Here is a 17,500-nt window from a genome sequence, read left to right as displayed (position 1 = left end):
TTACAATAAATGTTACTGCTGTTTAGAGGTAAAAGTTGAGTGGTGACCAAAGTACACATCAGACGTAGAGCAGCGACGACGTGTCGGTCCTGGACACATTATCACACGACGGACCGAAACGTCGTCGTCTCTTCACGAGAACAAATCCACAAGGGCCGTGACGAGGATTCGAACCTGCGTCCGAGAGCATCCCAGATGCTGCCTTAATCGACTGAGCCTCGACATGGGTCAAAAGGTGTTGAAACCGAAATTCTACTGAACTTACTGGATCCTGCAGCCTCTCCGAGACACAAACCTCGTCTCTTCACCTTCTGGTGTGTGGTTTGGTCATTATATCTTCAGCCTCGTTATTGTGACTCATCGTCATCAAAACTTGATTAGTCCCCCCCCCCCTCGCCCCTCCTGGTGTAGCCTGGCGTCAAGGAAGGAGCTTGTGGAGAGTATTTACAAGAAAACAGGCAAAAAGTCACGTGTATATTACAAGGAAAATAAACGAATAAAGGCAAACAGGAAGTGACAGGTGATGAACCGGGAACCGAACGCGTGGAAGCGTGTAAACTGGACTGAGCAGGAAATTGACACAGAAGTCACACGGTAACTGAACAAGAATAATGTTATAATATAAAAAAAAAACAGGTACAAGATGAATAATGAACAAGGGACACTGGTCTAAAGTACTAAGACAAAACCCATAAAAAAAATATAAATTCCAACAGAATTTAAAACATAAGACTGAGAACGTGACATATATGAGAAAACACTATGCTGGTCTATCAAGGCAAAGAATACAAACAAAATATTTTTAACAAAAATAGTAGCAATTTAAAAAGAAATGTAAACCATATATAGAAACATAGTAAAAAAAAATTAAAATTATAAATATTGGAAATATATAATGTAAAATAGAGGTAAATGCGAAGCATTGGTGCGTCAAAATGAAAACAGAAAACGAGTTAAATCTTGTCTTTGAGCATAAACTTGGCAAAAACGTGATGATAACGACGTGAGTGTCGTAAATCACCTCGCAGTTCGCAGCGAGGTCATGTTATGCGGACACGATGACCTCGGAGGAGGAGGAGGGAGAGGAGGAGGAGGAGGGGAGGTTGGTTGTGTCCTGTGAAGGAGGGTCATTGACCCGACCTGCAAGATGAAACCCTTGAGGCCTCAAGTTAGTTTTAGTAAGGATCGAAACTTCACGTTCCGCCGTAAGACAGACAGTTTCAGAGAGAAGGGGAATGGGGAGGGTAACAAGGACAGTGAAAAGGACAAAGACAAGGACAAGTCCAAAAGCAAAGAGAAGGAGAAGAGGGGAGAGGCACACCAGATAACATCGGCCATTGCCTCGTCTCTGGCTGCTACTCTCTCTCCGTTTTCTTCGTTCGTTGCGTCGCACTCCCCAAGAGGCAGTCGCAAGCCGTCTCCGACCCCTTCAGACTCCCGCACGTCCAGCCCTCCGTCCCCGAGAGCTCCGGAGAAGTCCCAACAGCAGCAGCAGCAGAAACAGCAGAAACCGCAGCAGCAGCCTCGTCTATTCCCCAGGACAAATTCCTTCACCCACCGCAATGTCCCCCATCAGTCTCATCCAAAGGGAAGGACCAACTCCTTCAATGTCCCTTCGTCGTGTTCACCCCTCCTTCGAGGGTCTTCCAGCTCCCCTAATCCTCCCAGCAGCCCCAGTGTCTCCAGCCCCTCCCTCAGCCCCACCACCAGCAGGTCTGAGAGCTCCTCCTCCGTCAGTGACACCACAGCCACCACAGACGAGGATACTTCCTCACCTCGTCTTCCCAGACACGGAGGCTGTCGGCCCAAGATCCGCGTGTCCTCTGAGGATGACAGTGTTAAGGACGAAGGAGAAGGAGGAGGAGGAGGAGGAGAAGAAGGAGAGGAAGAGACGAGAAGACAAGAGGAAGGCAGGAGGCAGCCCCAAGTCCTGCCCTACAGGATCGAGGAAGGATGGCAGATCCGACATGCTACAGACACCGTCGCTAAACATAGGTAAGTCATCCCTTCCATTTTCCGATTTCCCACTTGACACAAAATTCATATGTACCATATTAAATATATTTGTGGGAATATATTAGGTTTCATTGACATATTACGAGACAAATAATCTTTGCTGCTTAGTAAAATGCCAAGTGTGTCGTCCAGTGCCTTGTGTTCGCTCAAACTAAGAATCTAAACAAAACATTAATTCTTTATTTTCATAAATGCGGATTTCTGAACATATATGAAAATAAGTTTGAACGGATTGTAAGATTATAAGCCTCTGTAAGGTTTATTAAGGCTAATGTGAGTCAAAGGGTTATTAAGGCTTAATAAACTCAAGGGAGTTATTAAATTCTTTCAACGTAGAGGGAGTTTTTAAGGCCTATCAACCTCTGGAGGGTTATTAAGACCTATCAACCTCTGGAGGGTTATTAAGACCTATCAACCTCTGGAGGGTTATTAAGGCCTATCAACCTCTGGAGGGTTATTAAGGCCTATCAACCTCTGGAGGGTTATTAAGGCCTATCAACCTCTGGAGGGTTATTAAGACCTATCAACCTCTGGAGGGTTATTAAGGCCTATCAACCTCTGGATGGTTATTAAGACCTATCAACCTCTGGAGGGTTATTAAGACCTATCAACCTCTGGAGGGTTATTAAGGCCTATCAACCTCTGGAGGGTTATTAAGACCTATCAACATCTGGAGGGTTATTAAGACCTATCAACCTCTGGAGGGTTATTAAGGCCTATCAACCTCTGGAGGGTTATTAAGACCTACTGATCAGCATACTGACCAACCAGCAAGTATACTTTAATCCTTATTATTATCCAGGACTTAAATTAACAGTAAATATATATATTTTGATGACGTAGTAGGTATCTATTATTAAACCTATCATCTATCGTTACATGTTGTTGTTGTTAAAGATTCGCTACTTGGAACAAAATGTTCAAAGTAGCACGGGCTATGGTAAGCCCGTAGTTTTAGCTAGTAAAGTTATTTTATTGTCATTGTCTGCTGACTTAACGTTAATTCTCATTTTCTGTTTTGCAGGTAAGACTGGAGAGTAAGCGATCGTTTAGAGTACGTTGAAGTAAGTGTTTATTAGAGTATGCAATGAGTGTCATTGTGTCCGCCTCTCTCTCTCTTTCTCTGTCTCTCTGTCTCTCTCTCTCTCTCTCTCTCTCTCTCTCTCTCTCTCTCTCTCTCTCTCTCTCTCTCTCTCTCTCTCTCTCTCTCTCTCTCTCTCTCTCTCTCGTTATCTTATTAACTCTCACTTATTTCTTATCTTTCCGCTCTTTGGTATCTCTCCTTCGTGACCCTTTTCAGGATCGTAGTGGACACGCCCTGTCTCCCTCCATCCTTCCTCAATCTTCCCTCGCTCCCTCCATGTTCTCTCACTCCCTCCATCTTCCCTCACTCCCTCCATCTTCCCTCACTCCCTCCATCTTCCCTCACTCCCTCCAGCTCACCCTCCCTTCCTCTCTCTCTCCCAACCCACAACAACCAACATTAACGTCACTCCCCACGCCGTCAGAGGGTCTGGAAAGACCAGGTTGTATGGTGGACAGAAGACCAAGTGGGTAAAAGTATCGTCTAGATTTCCTTTCAATGTTGTTCTTTGGCATATTACATGTTCTTGTGTTCTTATATTATTCTTTCTATAATTTGTTATTCGGCCAGTTTTGTTATTCTGTTGAAAAATAATTTATACTTTTGTTTTCTAATATTTTTTAATTGTATTCTTTTTACGGGAGTTCTCCATTTATTCTCGTAAGTGTTCAGTAGGTTTTAATAAGTCTATATCGGTTGCTCGACTTTCATAACTACTGTTGTATTTTAGAGTCTTATTCTGCTCTAATTTTATTCGTTAATATTCTTATGTTAATCTCTAAGGAACCTTTGAGGTAATTTACTAACCTCTCTGACCTGTAAACCTACAAAATGGCCACAGGAAACCTTGCCAAAGAGGCATCTATATTTCTTGCTTAAAAAAATATTTCTTATGCTGTGGTAAACTTGTCTCTAAACACAATTCAGAACTGTCGAACTTCCTTCGAAACGCTGAAAAGGGCCTCTAGAGGGAGTTTGAAACATCGCAAGGGCCTCTAGAGGGAGTTTGAAACATCGCAAGGGCCTCTAGAGGGAGTTTGAAACATCGCAAGGGCCTCTAGAGGGAGTTTGAAACATCGCAAGGGCCTCTAGAGGGAGTTTGAAACATCGCAAGGGCCTCTAGAGGGAGTTTGAAACATCGCAAGGGTCTCTAGAGGGAGTTTGAAACATCGCAAGGGCCTCTAGAGGGAGTTTGAAACATCGCAAGGGTCTCTAGAGGGAGTTTGAAACATCGCAAGGGCCTCTAGAAGGAGTTTGAAACATCGCAAGGGCCTCTAGAGGGAATTTGAAACCTCGTAAAGCCTCTATAGAAGGAGTTGAGACGTCGCAAAGATCCCTAAGATGGCTTTATAATCTAGCAACGGCTTCCAGAGAGTGGGTGTTTAAACCTCGCAAAAGGTCTCTAAAAGGGATTTGAAGCCTCCTAAGTCTCTAAGGAAGGGGTTGAAACTTCTCAAAAGCTTCCTTATGGTGATATATAGCTTGCAGAGGCGTCTAGAAGGTGTTCGAAACCTTGCAATAGCTTCTTGACACTATTTAGTACCTCGCAAAGGCCTCTATAACGTGATTGAGAATTTACAAAGGCATTTATAGGCTTTTCGAAACGTTATAATGGCATCAAGTGGGTGTTTGAACGCCGACGAGGACAGGTTCGGATGCCATAGAAGCCTCTCAAGGCAACTGTGACTCACTGGAAGCCTCCAGGCGGGAGGTGGGTTGTGGAGGGCGGGAGAGGTAGTCGCCGGCAGGTTCCAGCACAAGCCGCACTTCTCTTGTTACTTCCAGTGTTTTGAAATCCTAAAATTGGTTTAAATTTGAATTATAACCGTCAGTGATCGGTGATAACTGGAACTTAGAAAACTATAAGTTGTGGTGATCTTATCATCTGTAGCAATGATGATTTCAGTGATGGAAACCATTTAAATTTGAATTGTAACCGTCAGTGACCGAACCATTTAAATTTGAATTATAACCGTCAGTGATCAAAACCATTTAAATTTGAACTGTAACCGTCAATGACCGATGAAAACTGGAACTATCGTTCGTAATTGAATATTGTTTCTGGGAACGAATAGTTATGGAACAGTAAATTACATTGCTTCATATAAATGTATCATTGTTTCAATGAACGAAAAAATCTGAAATTCAATTCAAAGAAAATGGGTAACATACAATCTATATCCCTATGTAGTGAACGAAGATATACAGAACTCTGATAATTCCTGACACACGAATATAAACGGAAATTATATAATTCAAAAATTCAAACTTCATCAACTTGTTTCATGATGAACTTGAAGATACAGTCTAACGTAAGCCATATGTGTTGCTTATATATTATTATTTCTACATGATACATATAACTCATTCATTTATGCATGATTATACATTGCAATTTTTAAAGCCTTTGACGTATATGTATGAATGAGTTACATAAGAACAAAGGTAACTGCAGAAGGCCTCTTGGCCCATACGAGGGAGCTCCTATCTACAACCACTCAATCCCACTCATATATATGTCAAAAGTCATGTATATTTCAGTCACGGAAGGATAGACTGGGAGAACAAGGAACCGCATGGAGGAGAGGATACATGGAGAGCCAAACTAGTGGAGGTGGCGACTAGAAACTTTCTAAGCCAACATGTCAGAGAACCCACAAGGATGAGAGACAACGATGTGAGTGAGCCTCGACCTGGTGTTCACCCTGAACGACTCCGACATAAGGGAAATCGGTTTTGAGGACCCAGTAGGAATGAGCGACCACAGTGTACTGGTGTTTGAGTATCTGGTTGAGGAAGGGTTATTGAACTCGAGGAGGGGTACCGAAACCAAAAGGTTAGCATACCGAAAGGGAAACTATGAGGAGATAAGAAAATTCCTAACAAATATACCATGGGAAACAGAGCTCAGGGGAAAGACGGCCCAAGATATGATGGACTACATCACGCAGAAGTGCAAGAACGCAGCAAACAAGGTTGTCCCAGCCTAAAAGGAAAACAGTGAAATGAAGATGAGAAATCCATGGTTTAATCAGAGATGTAGGCTAGCTAAGCAGCAAAGTAAAAGGGTGTGGAGAAACTATAGGAATAACAGGACACTGGAGAGCAGAGAAAGATACCAGAATGCCAGGAATGAATATGTCAGGATGAGAAGAGAGGCAGAAAGACAATTCGAAAATGACATCGCAAGCAAGGCAAAGACTCAGCCTAAATTGTTGCATATCCACATCAGGAGAAAAACAACAGTAAAGGAACAGGTTATGAAATTAAGGATAGGGCGGAAGGATTCACTACAAACGACAAGGAAGTGTGTGAGGAACTGAATAAGAAATTCCAGGAGGTCTTCACCTTAGAGCAAGGAGAAATTCCAGAGGTAAGAGAGGGAATAGTTAACCAGGAACCGCTGGAAGACTTTGAGATTACCAGCGGGGAAGTAAGGAAGTGTTTACTAGAGTTGGATGTGACAAAGGCTATAGGCCCAGATGGAATCTCCCCTTGGATACTAAAGGAAGGAGCAAGAGAACTGAGCCTACCACTCTCCATAGTGTATAACAAGTCACTGGCAACAGGGGAACTGCCAGAAATTTGGAAAGCAGCTAACGTAGTCCCGATATACAAGAAAGGGGATAGACAGGAGGCACTGAACAACAGGCCAGTGTCCCTAACCTGCATACCATGCAAGCTGATGGAGAAGATTGTGCGAAGAAAGCTAGTGGAGCATCTGGAGCGAAAGATATTTGTAACACAGCATCAACATGGGTTCAGGGATGGCAAGTCCTGCCTCACAGTTTATTGAATTCTACGACCATGCAACAAAAATCAGGCAAGAAAGAGAGGGATGGGCAGACTGCATATTTTTGGATTGCCAGAAAGCCTTTGATACAGTACCACACAAGAGGCTAGTGAAAAAGCTGGAGATGCAGGCTGGAGTGAAAGGGAAGGTACTCCATTGGATAAGGGAATACCTAAGCAACAGGAGACAACGAGTCAGTGTGAAGGGTGAGGTCTCAGATCGGTGAGACGTTACAAATGGAGTCCCACAGGGGTCAGTCCTTGGACCTATACTGTTTCTGATATATGTAAATGATCTCCCAGAGGGTATAGATTCGTTCCTCTCAATGTTTGCTGATGATGCAAAAATTATGAGGAGGATTGAAACAGAGGATGATAGTAGGAGGCTACAAGATGACCTAGACAGACTGAGTGAATGGTCCAACAAATGGCTGCTCAAGTTCAACCCGAGTAAATGCAAAGTAATTAAACTAGGCAGTGGAAACAGGAGGCCAGACACAGGATACAGAATAGGAGATAAAGTACTTCATGAAGCGGACAAAGAGAAAGATCTAGGAGTTGATATCACACCAAACCTGTCTCCTGAAGCCCACATAAAAAGAATTACGTCTGCGGCATATGCGAGGCTGGCAAACATCAGAACAGCATTCAGGAACTATTCAGGAACTAGTAAGGAATCATTCAGAATCTTGTATACCTTGTATGAATCTTGTATGAAATATGTATGTATGAATCTTGTAAGGCCAATCCTGGAGTATGCGGCCCCAGCATGGAGCCCGTACCTTGTCAAGCACAAGACGAAGCTTGAAAAAGTTCAGAGGTATGCCACTAGACTAGTCCCGGAACTAAGAGGCATGAGTTACGAGGAAAGGCTGCGGGAAATGCACCTTACGAAACTGGAAGACAGAAGAGTAAGGGGAGACATGATCATTACCTACAAAATCCTTAGTGGTATTGACAGGGTAGACAAGGATAAACTATTCAACACTGGTGGGACGCGAACAAGGGGACTCAGGTGGAGACTGAGTACCCACATGAGCCACAGAGACGTTAGAAAGAACTTTTTCAGTGTCAGAGTAGTTAACAGATGGAATGCATTAGGCAGTGATGTGGTGGAGGCTGACTCCATACACAGTTTATAATGTAGATATGATAGAGCCCAATAGGCTCAGGACACCTGTTGATTGACAGCTGAGAGGCGGGACCAAAGAGCCAGAGCTCATCCCCCGCAAGCACAATTACGTGAGTGCATGTCCAACCTGCGCTTGAAACAATCGAGGGACCTCCACCACGTTACGCGGTAATTGGTTCCACAAATCAATGTAAAGAATGTAAAGTGACTCTCCACCCCCCCCCGCCCCTCTGGTTGTGGGAAGAGATTATATGTTCCTTGATGGAGCCCTGTTGTTTGTGCATTGTTAATCGCCTGGAAAGAGACGTTATTGTCTTGCCTATATACTGAGATCTTTGGGGCTTCCAGTCCCCAAGTGGGCATGTGAAGGCATAGACGACGTTGGTCTCCTTCAAGGCGTTCTGCTTGGTGTCTGGGGAGTTTTTAATGAGCAGATTAGCCGTTTTTTTTGTGTGTTCGTAGTAGATTGTCAATTGTACTTTCTGATTTTTGTCTGTAGAGATAACGTTTCTATCAATAATGTCTTTCAGGACCCTTTCCTTCATTTTATGAGCCGTCGAAAAGAAGTTCCTGTAAAACAGTGTAATAGGGAAGAGTCAACTAACACAACACATGTACCCCATGATGACCAGACCACACACTAGAAATTGAAGAGACGACGACGTTTCGGTCCGTCCTGGACCATTCTCAAGTCGATTGTGAGAATCAACTTGAGAATGGTCCAGGACGGACCGAAACGTCGTCGTCTCTTCAATTTCTAGTGTGTGGTCTGGTCATCATACTTCAGCCACGTTATTGTGACTCATCGCCTGCACATGTACCCCATAATAAACTATTTTACAGGAACTTCTTTTTCGTTCCTAGCTCTGTTGCACCTGATCCTGTTGTCCTCGGTCCTTTGTCTTCTGTACTTCCTCCACTCCCGCCTGCTGGCCATGTTTGCTTCCTGACACTCTCTATTAAACTATGGGTTATTATATTTCCTCTTATATTTTCCCTTTACTGTTGGTATTAATCTCTCTTCGGCCTCCTGGCATTTCTGTATGACTAGGTCCATCATATCTTGGACTATTTTTCCTCTAATTTCTTCCTCCCACTGCACTTCACCCAGATAGTCCCTTATCCTCATATAGTCCCCTTTCCTGTAGTCAGCTCTCCTTTCCCAGACCTCTTGTCCCATGGTCACAAGTTTGAATTCCATCATGTAGTCAAAGACTAGGACACAATGGTCACTGGCCCCTAGAGGTATTTCACGCTCCAAATTCTCTGATTTGTATGTGTATTCACCTAGTTGTGCTTGCGGGGGTTGAGCTCTGCTCTTTTGGCCCGCCTCTCAACTGTCAATCAATTGTTTCTACTACTACTACTACTACTACTTTTTTTTTCCACACCACACACACACACACCAGGAAGCAGCCCGTGACAGCTGACTAACTCCCAGGTACTTATTTACTGCTAGGTAACAGGAGGCATAGGATAAAAGAAACTCTGCTCATCTTTTCTGTCCTGCACCCGGGATCGAAACTGGGACCACAGGATCACGTGTACAGCGTGCTGTCCGGTCGGCCATCGGCTCCCTGAGGTGTGTGTGTGTACTCACCTAATAGTGCTCACCTAATTGTGCTTGCGGGGGTTGAGCTTTGGCTCTTTGGTCCTGCCTCTCAACTGTCAATCAACTGGTGTACAGGTTCCTGAGCCTATTGGGCTCTATCATATCTACATTATAAACTGTGTATGGAGTCAGCCTCCACCACATCACTGCCTAATGCATTCCACCTGTTAACTACTCTGACACTGAAAAAGTTCCTTCTAACGTCTCTGTGGGTCATGTGGGTACTCAGTTTCCACCTGTGTCCCCTTGTTCGTGTCCCACCCGTGCTGAAGAGTTTGTCTTTGTCCACCCTGTCAATTCCCCTGAGAATTTTGTAGGTAGTTATCATGTCTCCCCTTACTCTTCTGTTTTCCAGGGATGTGAGGTTCAGCTCCTTTAGCCTTTCCTCGTAGCTCATTCCTCTCAGTTCCGGGACGAGCCTGGTGGCATACCGCTGAATCTTCTCTAACTTTGTCTTGTGTTTAACTAGGTATGGACTCCAGGCTGGAGCTGCATACTCCAGGATTGGTCTGACATAAGTGGTATACAGGGTCCTGAACGATTCCTTACGCAAGTTTCTAAATGCAGTTCTTATGTTGGCCAGTCTAGCATATGCCGCTGATGATATCCTTTTGATGTGGGCCTCTTGGGACAGGTTCAGTGTGATATCGACCCTCAGATCTTTCTCTCTATTTGACTCTTGCGGGATTTCACCTCCCTGGTGGTACCTTGTGTTCAGCCTCCTGCTCCCTTCGCCTAATTTCATTACCTTACACTTTCCTGAGTTGAACTTTAGCAGCCATTTTCTAGACCATTCTTCCAGTTTGTCCAGGTCGTCCTGTAGTCTCTGTCTATCTTCATTCGTCTTGATTCTTCTCATAATTTTTGCATCATCAGCAAACATTGAGAGGAATGAGTCTATACCCTCTGGAAGGTCGTTTACATATATTAGAAACAAGATGGGTTCAAGTACTGAGCCCTGTGGGACCCCGCTGGTGACATCTCGCCACTCTGATGCCTCCCCCCTCACAGTTACTCGCTGTTTCCTGTTGCTTAGATACTCCCTTATCCACTGGAGCGCCTTACCTTTTACTCCTGCCTGTTGCTCCAACTTTTGTAACAGCCTTTTGTGAGGTACTGTGTCAAAGGCTTTCTGACAGTCAAAGAAAATGCAGTCTGCCCACCCTTCTCTTTCTTCCCTAATTTGTGTTGCTTGATCATAGAATTCTATTAGGCCTGTGAGGCACGATTTACCATCTCTGAACCCATGTTGGTGGTGCGTTACAAAGTTATTTCCCTCCAGATGCTCTACGAGCCTTTTCCTCACGATCTTCTCCAGCACCTTGCATGGTATACAAGTTAGGAAAACTGGCCTGTAGTTCAGTGCCTCTTGCCTGTCACCATTTTTGTATATTGGGACTACATTAGCTGTCTTCCAGCTTTCCGGAAGGTCTCCCGTTTCCAGTGACCTGTTATACACCATAGAGAGTGGCACACTTAGTGCTTCTGCACCTTCCTTTAGTATCCAGTGTGTGTGTGTGTGTGTGTGTGTGTGTATGTGTGTACTCACCTATTTGTGCTTGCGGGGGTTGAGCTTTGGCTCTTTGGTCCCGCCTCTCAACTGTCAATCAACTGGTGTACAGATTCCTGAGCCTACTGGGCTCTATCATATCTACATTATAAACTGTGTATGGAGTCAGCCTCCACCACATCACTGCCTAATGCATTCCATCCGTTAACTACTCTGACACTGAAAAAAGTTCCTTCTAACGTCTCTGTGGCTCATGTGGGTACTCAATTTCCACCTGTGTCCCCTTGTTCGCGTCCCACCAGTGTTGAATAGTTTATCCTTGTTTACCCGGTCGATTCCTCTGAGGATTTTGTAGGTTGTGATCATGTCTCCCCTTACTCTTCTGTCTTCTGTGTGTGTGTGTGTGTGTGTGTGTGTGTGTGTGTGTGTGTGTGTGTGTGTGTGTGTGTGTGTGTGTGTGTGTGTGTGTGTGTGTGTGTGTGTGCGCGCGCGCGTGTGTACTCACCTATTTGTGCTTGCAGGGGTTGAGCTTTGGCTCTTTGGTCCCGCCTCTCAACTGTCAATCAACTGGTGTACAGATTCCTGAGCCTACTGGGCTCTATCATATCTACATTATAAACTGTGTATGGAGTCAGCCTCCACCACATCACTGCCTAATGCATTCCACCTGTTAACTACTCTGACAATGAAAAAGTTCTTTCTAACGTCTCTGTGGCTCATGTGGGTACTCAGTCTCCACCTGTGTCCCCTTGTTCGCGTACCACCAGTGTTGAATAGTTTATCCTTGTCAACCCGGTCGATTCCCCTGAGGATTTTGTAGGAAGTGATCATGTCTCCCCTTACTCTTCTGTCTTCCAGTGTCGTAAGGCGCATTTCCTGCCGTCTTTCCTCTGTGTGTATGTGTGCGTGTGTGTGGCTGGTGTGTGAGAGACTGCCAGCATATGTCTGACTGTTCATCTGCCCATCTATCTGTCTACCTGCCTATCGTCTGCTGTAGGTGATTAAGGCATTACACCTGTGGCCAGGTGCATGGTAATGATGGCCAAGCTTCTTGTGAGATGATTATATACCTACACAGGTGTCTCACCCTTCCCTCTCCTCTATCTCCCTCCCTCCTTCTCTCAGTGTCTCTCTATCATCATCTCTCACTCAAAGGTGAATCGACTGACTCCCTGTCCAACCTGTTCTCGCACTTGCTTCTAGTCAATATCTTGCTTATGATTAAGTGCATATGTGACATACTAACTTGTGAATATTTGAGTTTACCTTGAAAAGCTGAATAAAAAAACCACAACCTAACCTACCCTTCTTAGTATGTTAAGATATTACAATTAGTACTGAACCTATACCTATATTGATATTACAGTTTTATAAAAATAATAAAACAAAACTAAAATATTTAAATAAATTGTAAAGTAACTCAGGATATTGTCAAATTTTGTATAAATTCTCTATTCTTTAATAAAACCCTGTCCGACCCAAAATGGTCGGACAAAACCCTTGTGGACAGAGACGCTGCCATCACCACGAGGAAGGTGTACGTCCCACTTTACCCTACTAACTTAGTAATGTACGCGCTAGAAACGCACAACTTAGCAATGCATCAATTTAAAAATATACAAGATAGGGAACTACGTAGGTTCGTAGGTAATCAAAGATGGCGTCCTCCCCCCTCCCCCTCCCCCTTCATACATTATAAAATGCCATGCGACCTCTGTGACGTCATCAGTTGGCTGCCATCCAGTGCGGTTGACTTATTCTAAATTTATCCTCCTTGCTTAACTCTGGCCACTGTGTTTTCCGTACATTTACATATAGTTCCTCATATATATATATATATATATATATATATATATATATATATATATATATATATATATATATATATATATATAAAAGTTTTTTTATATAAAAAAGAAATAAAAAAAATATATATTTTATATAAAAAATTATATATAATTTATATTTTTTATATAAAAAAGTTTAAAATATAAAAAAGGCAGAGTTTCTTTCTATATATATATATATTCTTGGCAGAATTTGCTAAAATCCTCAAAGTCAAAAATTATATGAATGAATATTTATAAAAAAGATAAATAAAAATATATATACGAAGTACGAAGCAAAAAAGTATATATAAAAGAGGAAATATAACATTAAAAGGAACGCCAACAGCTGACTTTGTGAAGACGAGAGTGTAGAGCCTCGAACCTCTCCCTTCTCGCCTCGTTATACACTCCAAAATGTTGAGGTTTAGTCGAAAAGAATTGAAAGTGAGTGTAGTGAAATTACTGCAAGTGGGCACCCTCGCCCTGATCTACTCTTTGTCACTACGTCACGGAAATGATGCAGTAAATTACCCGAGCCTAACCTAACTAAGGACTCGCCAATAGAAAACGGGATAGCTCGTTAATTTTAGGGAGCTGCGATAATTTATAGTTCATTATAATTTGAAGTTGGGGGATTTACACGACATAAAAAATGTCTTTACTGTGTTCCTTAACAGCAGAGGACGAGACTGGCCTCAGGGAGCCGGAGGCCGAGCAGACAGCACGCTGGACACGTGATCCTGTGGTCCTGGGTTCGAGCCCGGGCGCCAGTGAGAAACGATGGGCAGAGTTTCTTTCACCCTATGCCCCCTGTTACCTAGCAGTAAATATGTACTTGGGAGTTAGTCAGCTGTCACGGGCTGTTTCCTGGGGGTGGAGGCCTGGTCGAGGACCGGGCCGCGGGGACACTAAGTCCCGAAATCAACTAAAGATAACCTCAAGGGGCCAGCCTGTTAATAGGTTAGGTGGGTTGGCAAGGTTCGTACATTACAGGTTAGGCCAAATGGTTGCATTTTTAAGCTTTTGGATAGGCCAAAGTGGTTACAATTTTGACAGAAATTGAAAGAACAGCCGTTGTGACGGCTATAGTCACCCCTCTCCTTTCTCTCTGGTTTTCTGTGGCATATTTTCTCTCCATATATTTCCCTCTCCCTCTCACTCTCTCTCTTCCCTACTTCCCACCCTCTTGTTGTTCGGCCTGGCTATATCTATATAAATAAAAATGGAAATATTCATTTGTTCAATATCGCTAATCTCCGAAAGTTCTTCACCGATTGCTTTGAAATTTTCACACAACGTTCCATTCGCATCCGAACAGGTTTTTATATACATACTATATAGATGTCATGTCTGTGACGGAAAAAAAACTAGATTTTTTGAAAAACTGTTTTTCATGTGAGGGGAAATCTTCTAAACTTCTTTACCGATTGCTTTGAAATTTTGACACAATGTTGCATTCAAATAGGCGCGTATTTTTATATACCTACTATATACATGCATCATCTGTGACAGGAAAAAACATGTTTTTTTGAAAAATAGCGCCATCTGTTGGATGTAAGAGCAACACACGCTGTAATCTTCGAAAGTTCTTCACCAATTGCTTTGAAATTTTGACACAACGCTCCATTCGAATACGCGCATTTTTTTTTTTATATATCTACTACATAGATGCCACACTTGTGACAGGTAAAAACATGCTTTTTTGAAAAACAGCGCCATCTGTTGCATGTAATAGCAACACACACACTACACTAAATATGTTACGATTCCATTTCAATGTTTCTGATTGTATTGACAAATTAAATTTTCATGGATTTCGATTTATTTTCATTTTGATTTAATTATGTTGTGTGACATTGCGTTGGGATTGAGCTGTGTTGTTTACCATACCGTTCATTTCGTGAGTATAGTTTATTTTTTTTATTTTTTTAACGGTTTTTATTTCGTTTTTTAACTGTTTTTCTTATATTTCAGTGATGGGAACATCAGATTATTTGGGAATTCATCGGACGAGGGAGTGGGGAATGGTGGGGAGGACGACGAGAGAGGGGAGGGGGAGTAATTGTGGGGAGGAAAAAGGAACGGGGTAGGGGAGGAATGGTGAGGACTGGGAGACCGGGGAAGGTTGCTGTGGCTCAGCAATGCTTGGCCGGGTACAGCTAGTGTATATATATATATATATATATATATATATATATATATATATATATATATATATATATATATATATATATATATATATATATATATATATGTCGTACCTAGTAGCCAGAACTCACTTCTCAGCCTACTATGCAAGGCCCGATTTGCCTAATAAGCCAAGTTTTCATGAATTAATTGTTTTTCGACTACCTAACCTAACCTAACTTTTTTGGCTACCTAACTTAACCTAACCTATAGAGATAGGTTAGGTTAGGTTAGGTAGGGTTGGTTAGGTTTGGTCATATATCTACGTTAATTTTAACTCAAATAAAAAAAAATTGACCTCATACATAATGAAATGGGTAGCTTTATCATTTCATAAGAAACAAAATGGAGAAAATATATTAATTCAGGAAAACTTGGCTTATTAGGCAAATCGGGCCTTGCATAGTAGGCCGAGAAGTGCGTTCTGGCTACTAGGTACGACATATATATATATATATATATATATATATATATATATATATATATATATATATATATATATATATATATATATATATATATATAACTGAAAACTCACACCCCAGAAGTGACTCGAACCCATACTGCCAGGAGCAGTTTGCAACTGGTGTTCAGGATACCTTAACCACTCGACCATCACGACCGGACAAAAGATGATGGTAGCCGAGGCTATTTCCCCATCATCCCGCCGGCACTCTGATGGTAATCTTGGTCATAGTATTATATCAAATCACTTCATTCTTTGGGGCACCTCAAATCATCTCGAGTGGTTAAGGTGTCCTATACACCAGTTGCAAACTGCTCCTGGCAGTACGGGTTCGAGTCACTTGTGGGGTGTGAGTTTTCAGTTATATATATATATATATATATATATATATATATATATATATATATATATATATATATATATATATATATATATAACCATTGCCCCCAGGAACGCCACGACAGCAGAGGCTCTACAAGACATACACCCACCCAGAGCCCCCGACAGCAGCAGGGATCCCCAGGAAAACAATGCTGGCATAGAACCCTTGACTGTTCGAGAATCTGAGGTGTACAAAGCAGCCATGTCTTTCCCAACAGGTTCAGCAGGGGGCTTTACAGGCCTAAGACCCCAGCACATCAAACAAATGCTGAACCCGGCATCCCTGAGGACATCAGGCCTCTCTTTCATGGAGCAGCACTCTGTGCTCTAAAGAAGAAGGATAGGGGTATCAGGCCCATTGCCGTTGGCAACACCCTCCGACGCCTTGTAGCTAAGGCTGCAGTGAGATCTATCAGCCAGGAAGCAGCCACTTTGCTGAAACCTCATCAGCTCTGGTTTGGGATCCTCCTAGGTTGTGAAGCTGCAGCACATGCAGCGCGGGCTTACATTGCTGATCTCCCGGACCAGAAGGCACTAGTAAAGCTTGACTTCAAAAATGCCTTCAATCAAGTCAGAAGAGACGCGGTCCTCAGGGCTGTACACAGCCATTTCCGTCCCCTTTACCCATTCATCCGATCGTGCTACAGTGGGGACTCTAAGCTTCTTTTTGGGGAGCATGAAATAAACTCCTGTGAAGGTGTCCAACAAGGTGACCCCTTAGCCCCCCTCCTTTTCTGCCTAGCTATCAAAGAGGTCACTGATAGTCTGACAAGCGAGCTAAACATCTGGTACCTGGATGATGGCACTCTAGCTGGAACTCCGGAAACCATTTTGGAGGATATAAGGAAAATCCAGGAGCAGGGAGCAGCCTTAGGCCTCATTCTCAATGCATCCAAATGTGAAATAATCTCCCGCAACCCAGACATCACTGGGCAAATACAAAATGTTCTTCCAGACATTCTCGTTGTCGAGGAACCGGACTGCACTCTCCTGGGTGCCCCCATTGGCCCACGAGCAATCGAAGAGGTCCTGGCTGCAAAAATCACTGACCTAAAGAGAATGCAGGACAGGATTGACAAGATTGATGCCCATGATGCTCTCTTTCTCCTTACAAGATGCCTGTCTCTCCCTAAGTTGACCTACTTTCTGAGATGTTCTCCATCCTACAGCAGCCCTAAGTTAAATGTGTACGACACCCTTCTGAGGTCCATGCTGGTGAAAGTCCTGAACCTGCCATTGGACGACTCTCAGTGGGAGCAAGCATCCCTTCCTGTAAGACTCGGCGGCCTTGATGTCCGCACAGCCTCCCAAATTGCTCTACCAGCCTTCCTTTCCTCCTCCCACGCATCGCACGACCTCGTAATAGATATCCTACCTGCAACCCTGAGAGATTCAGCAGGAATACACGATCCTGCTTTCACTGAATGTTCAAATCAGTGGAATGTTCTTGCAGCCCCAGCAACCATTATAGAGCCAACAAAACAACACAAA

The 17,500-nt window shown here is 43.2% G+C and overlaps 1 protein-coding gene across 6 annotated transcripts in view; it reads left to right on the top strand.

Moving 5' to 3' along the window:
* Positions 1 to 17,500, top strand: part of Lmpt (four and a half LIM domains protein limpet) — a 319,449-nt gene that overhangs the window by 88,020 nt on the left and 213,929 nt on the right. Inside the window, exon 1 of one of the 6 annotated variants that reach the window (XM_069338051.1) lies at positions 1,116 to 1,995. The exons of the other annotated variants lie outside the window; for them this stretch is intronic. Within the exon in view, the coding sequence (XP_069194152.1) occupies positions 1,148 to 1,995 (848 nt within the window). The 5' untranslated portion in view covers positions 1,116 to 1,147. Of the gene's footprint in view, positions 1 to 1,115; positions 1,996 to 17,500 lie in introns of those variants that run through there. 6 annotated transcript variants of the gene reach the window in all.

The sequence above is a fragment of the Procambarus clarkii genome, chromosome 5 (genome assembly GCF_040958095.1).
Source record: "Procambarus clarkii isolate CNS0578487 chromosome 5, FALCON_Pclarkii_2.0, whole genome shotgun sequence".
Taxonomy (NCBI): Eukaryota; Metazoa; Arthropoda; class Malacostraca; order Decapoda; family Cambaridae; genus Procambarus; species Procambarus clarkii.
The sequence above is the reverse complement of the archived record's forward strand: the minus strand, read 5'-3'. Positions and strand labels throughout refer to the sequence as shown.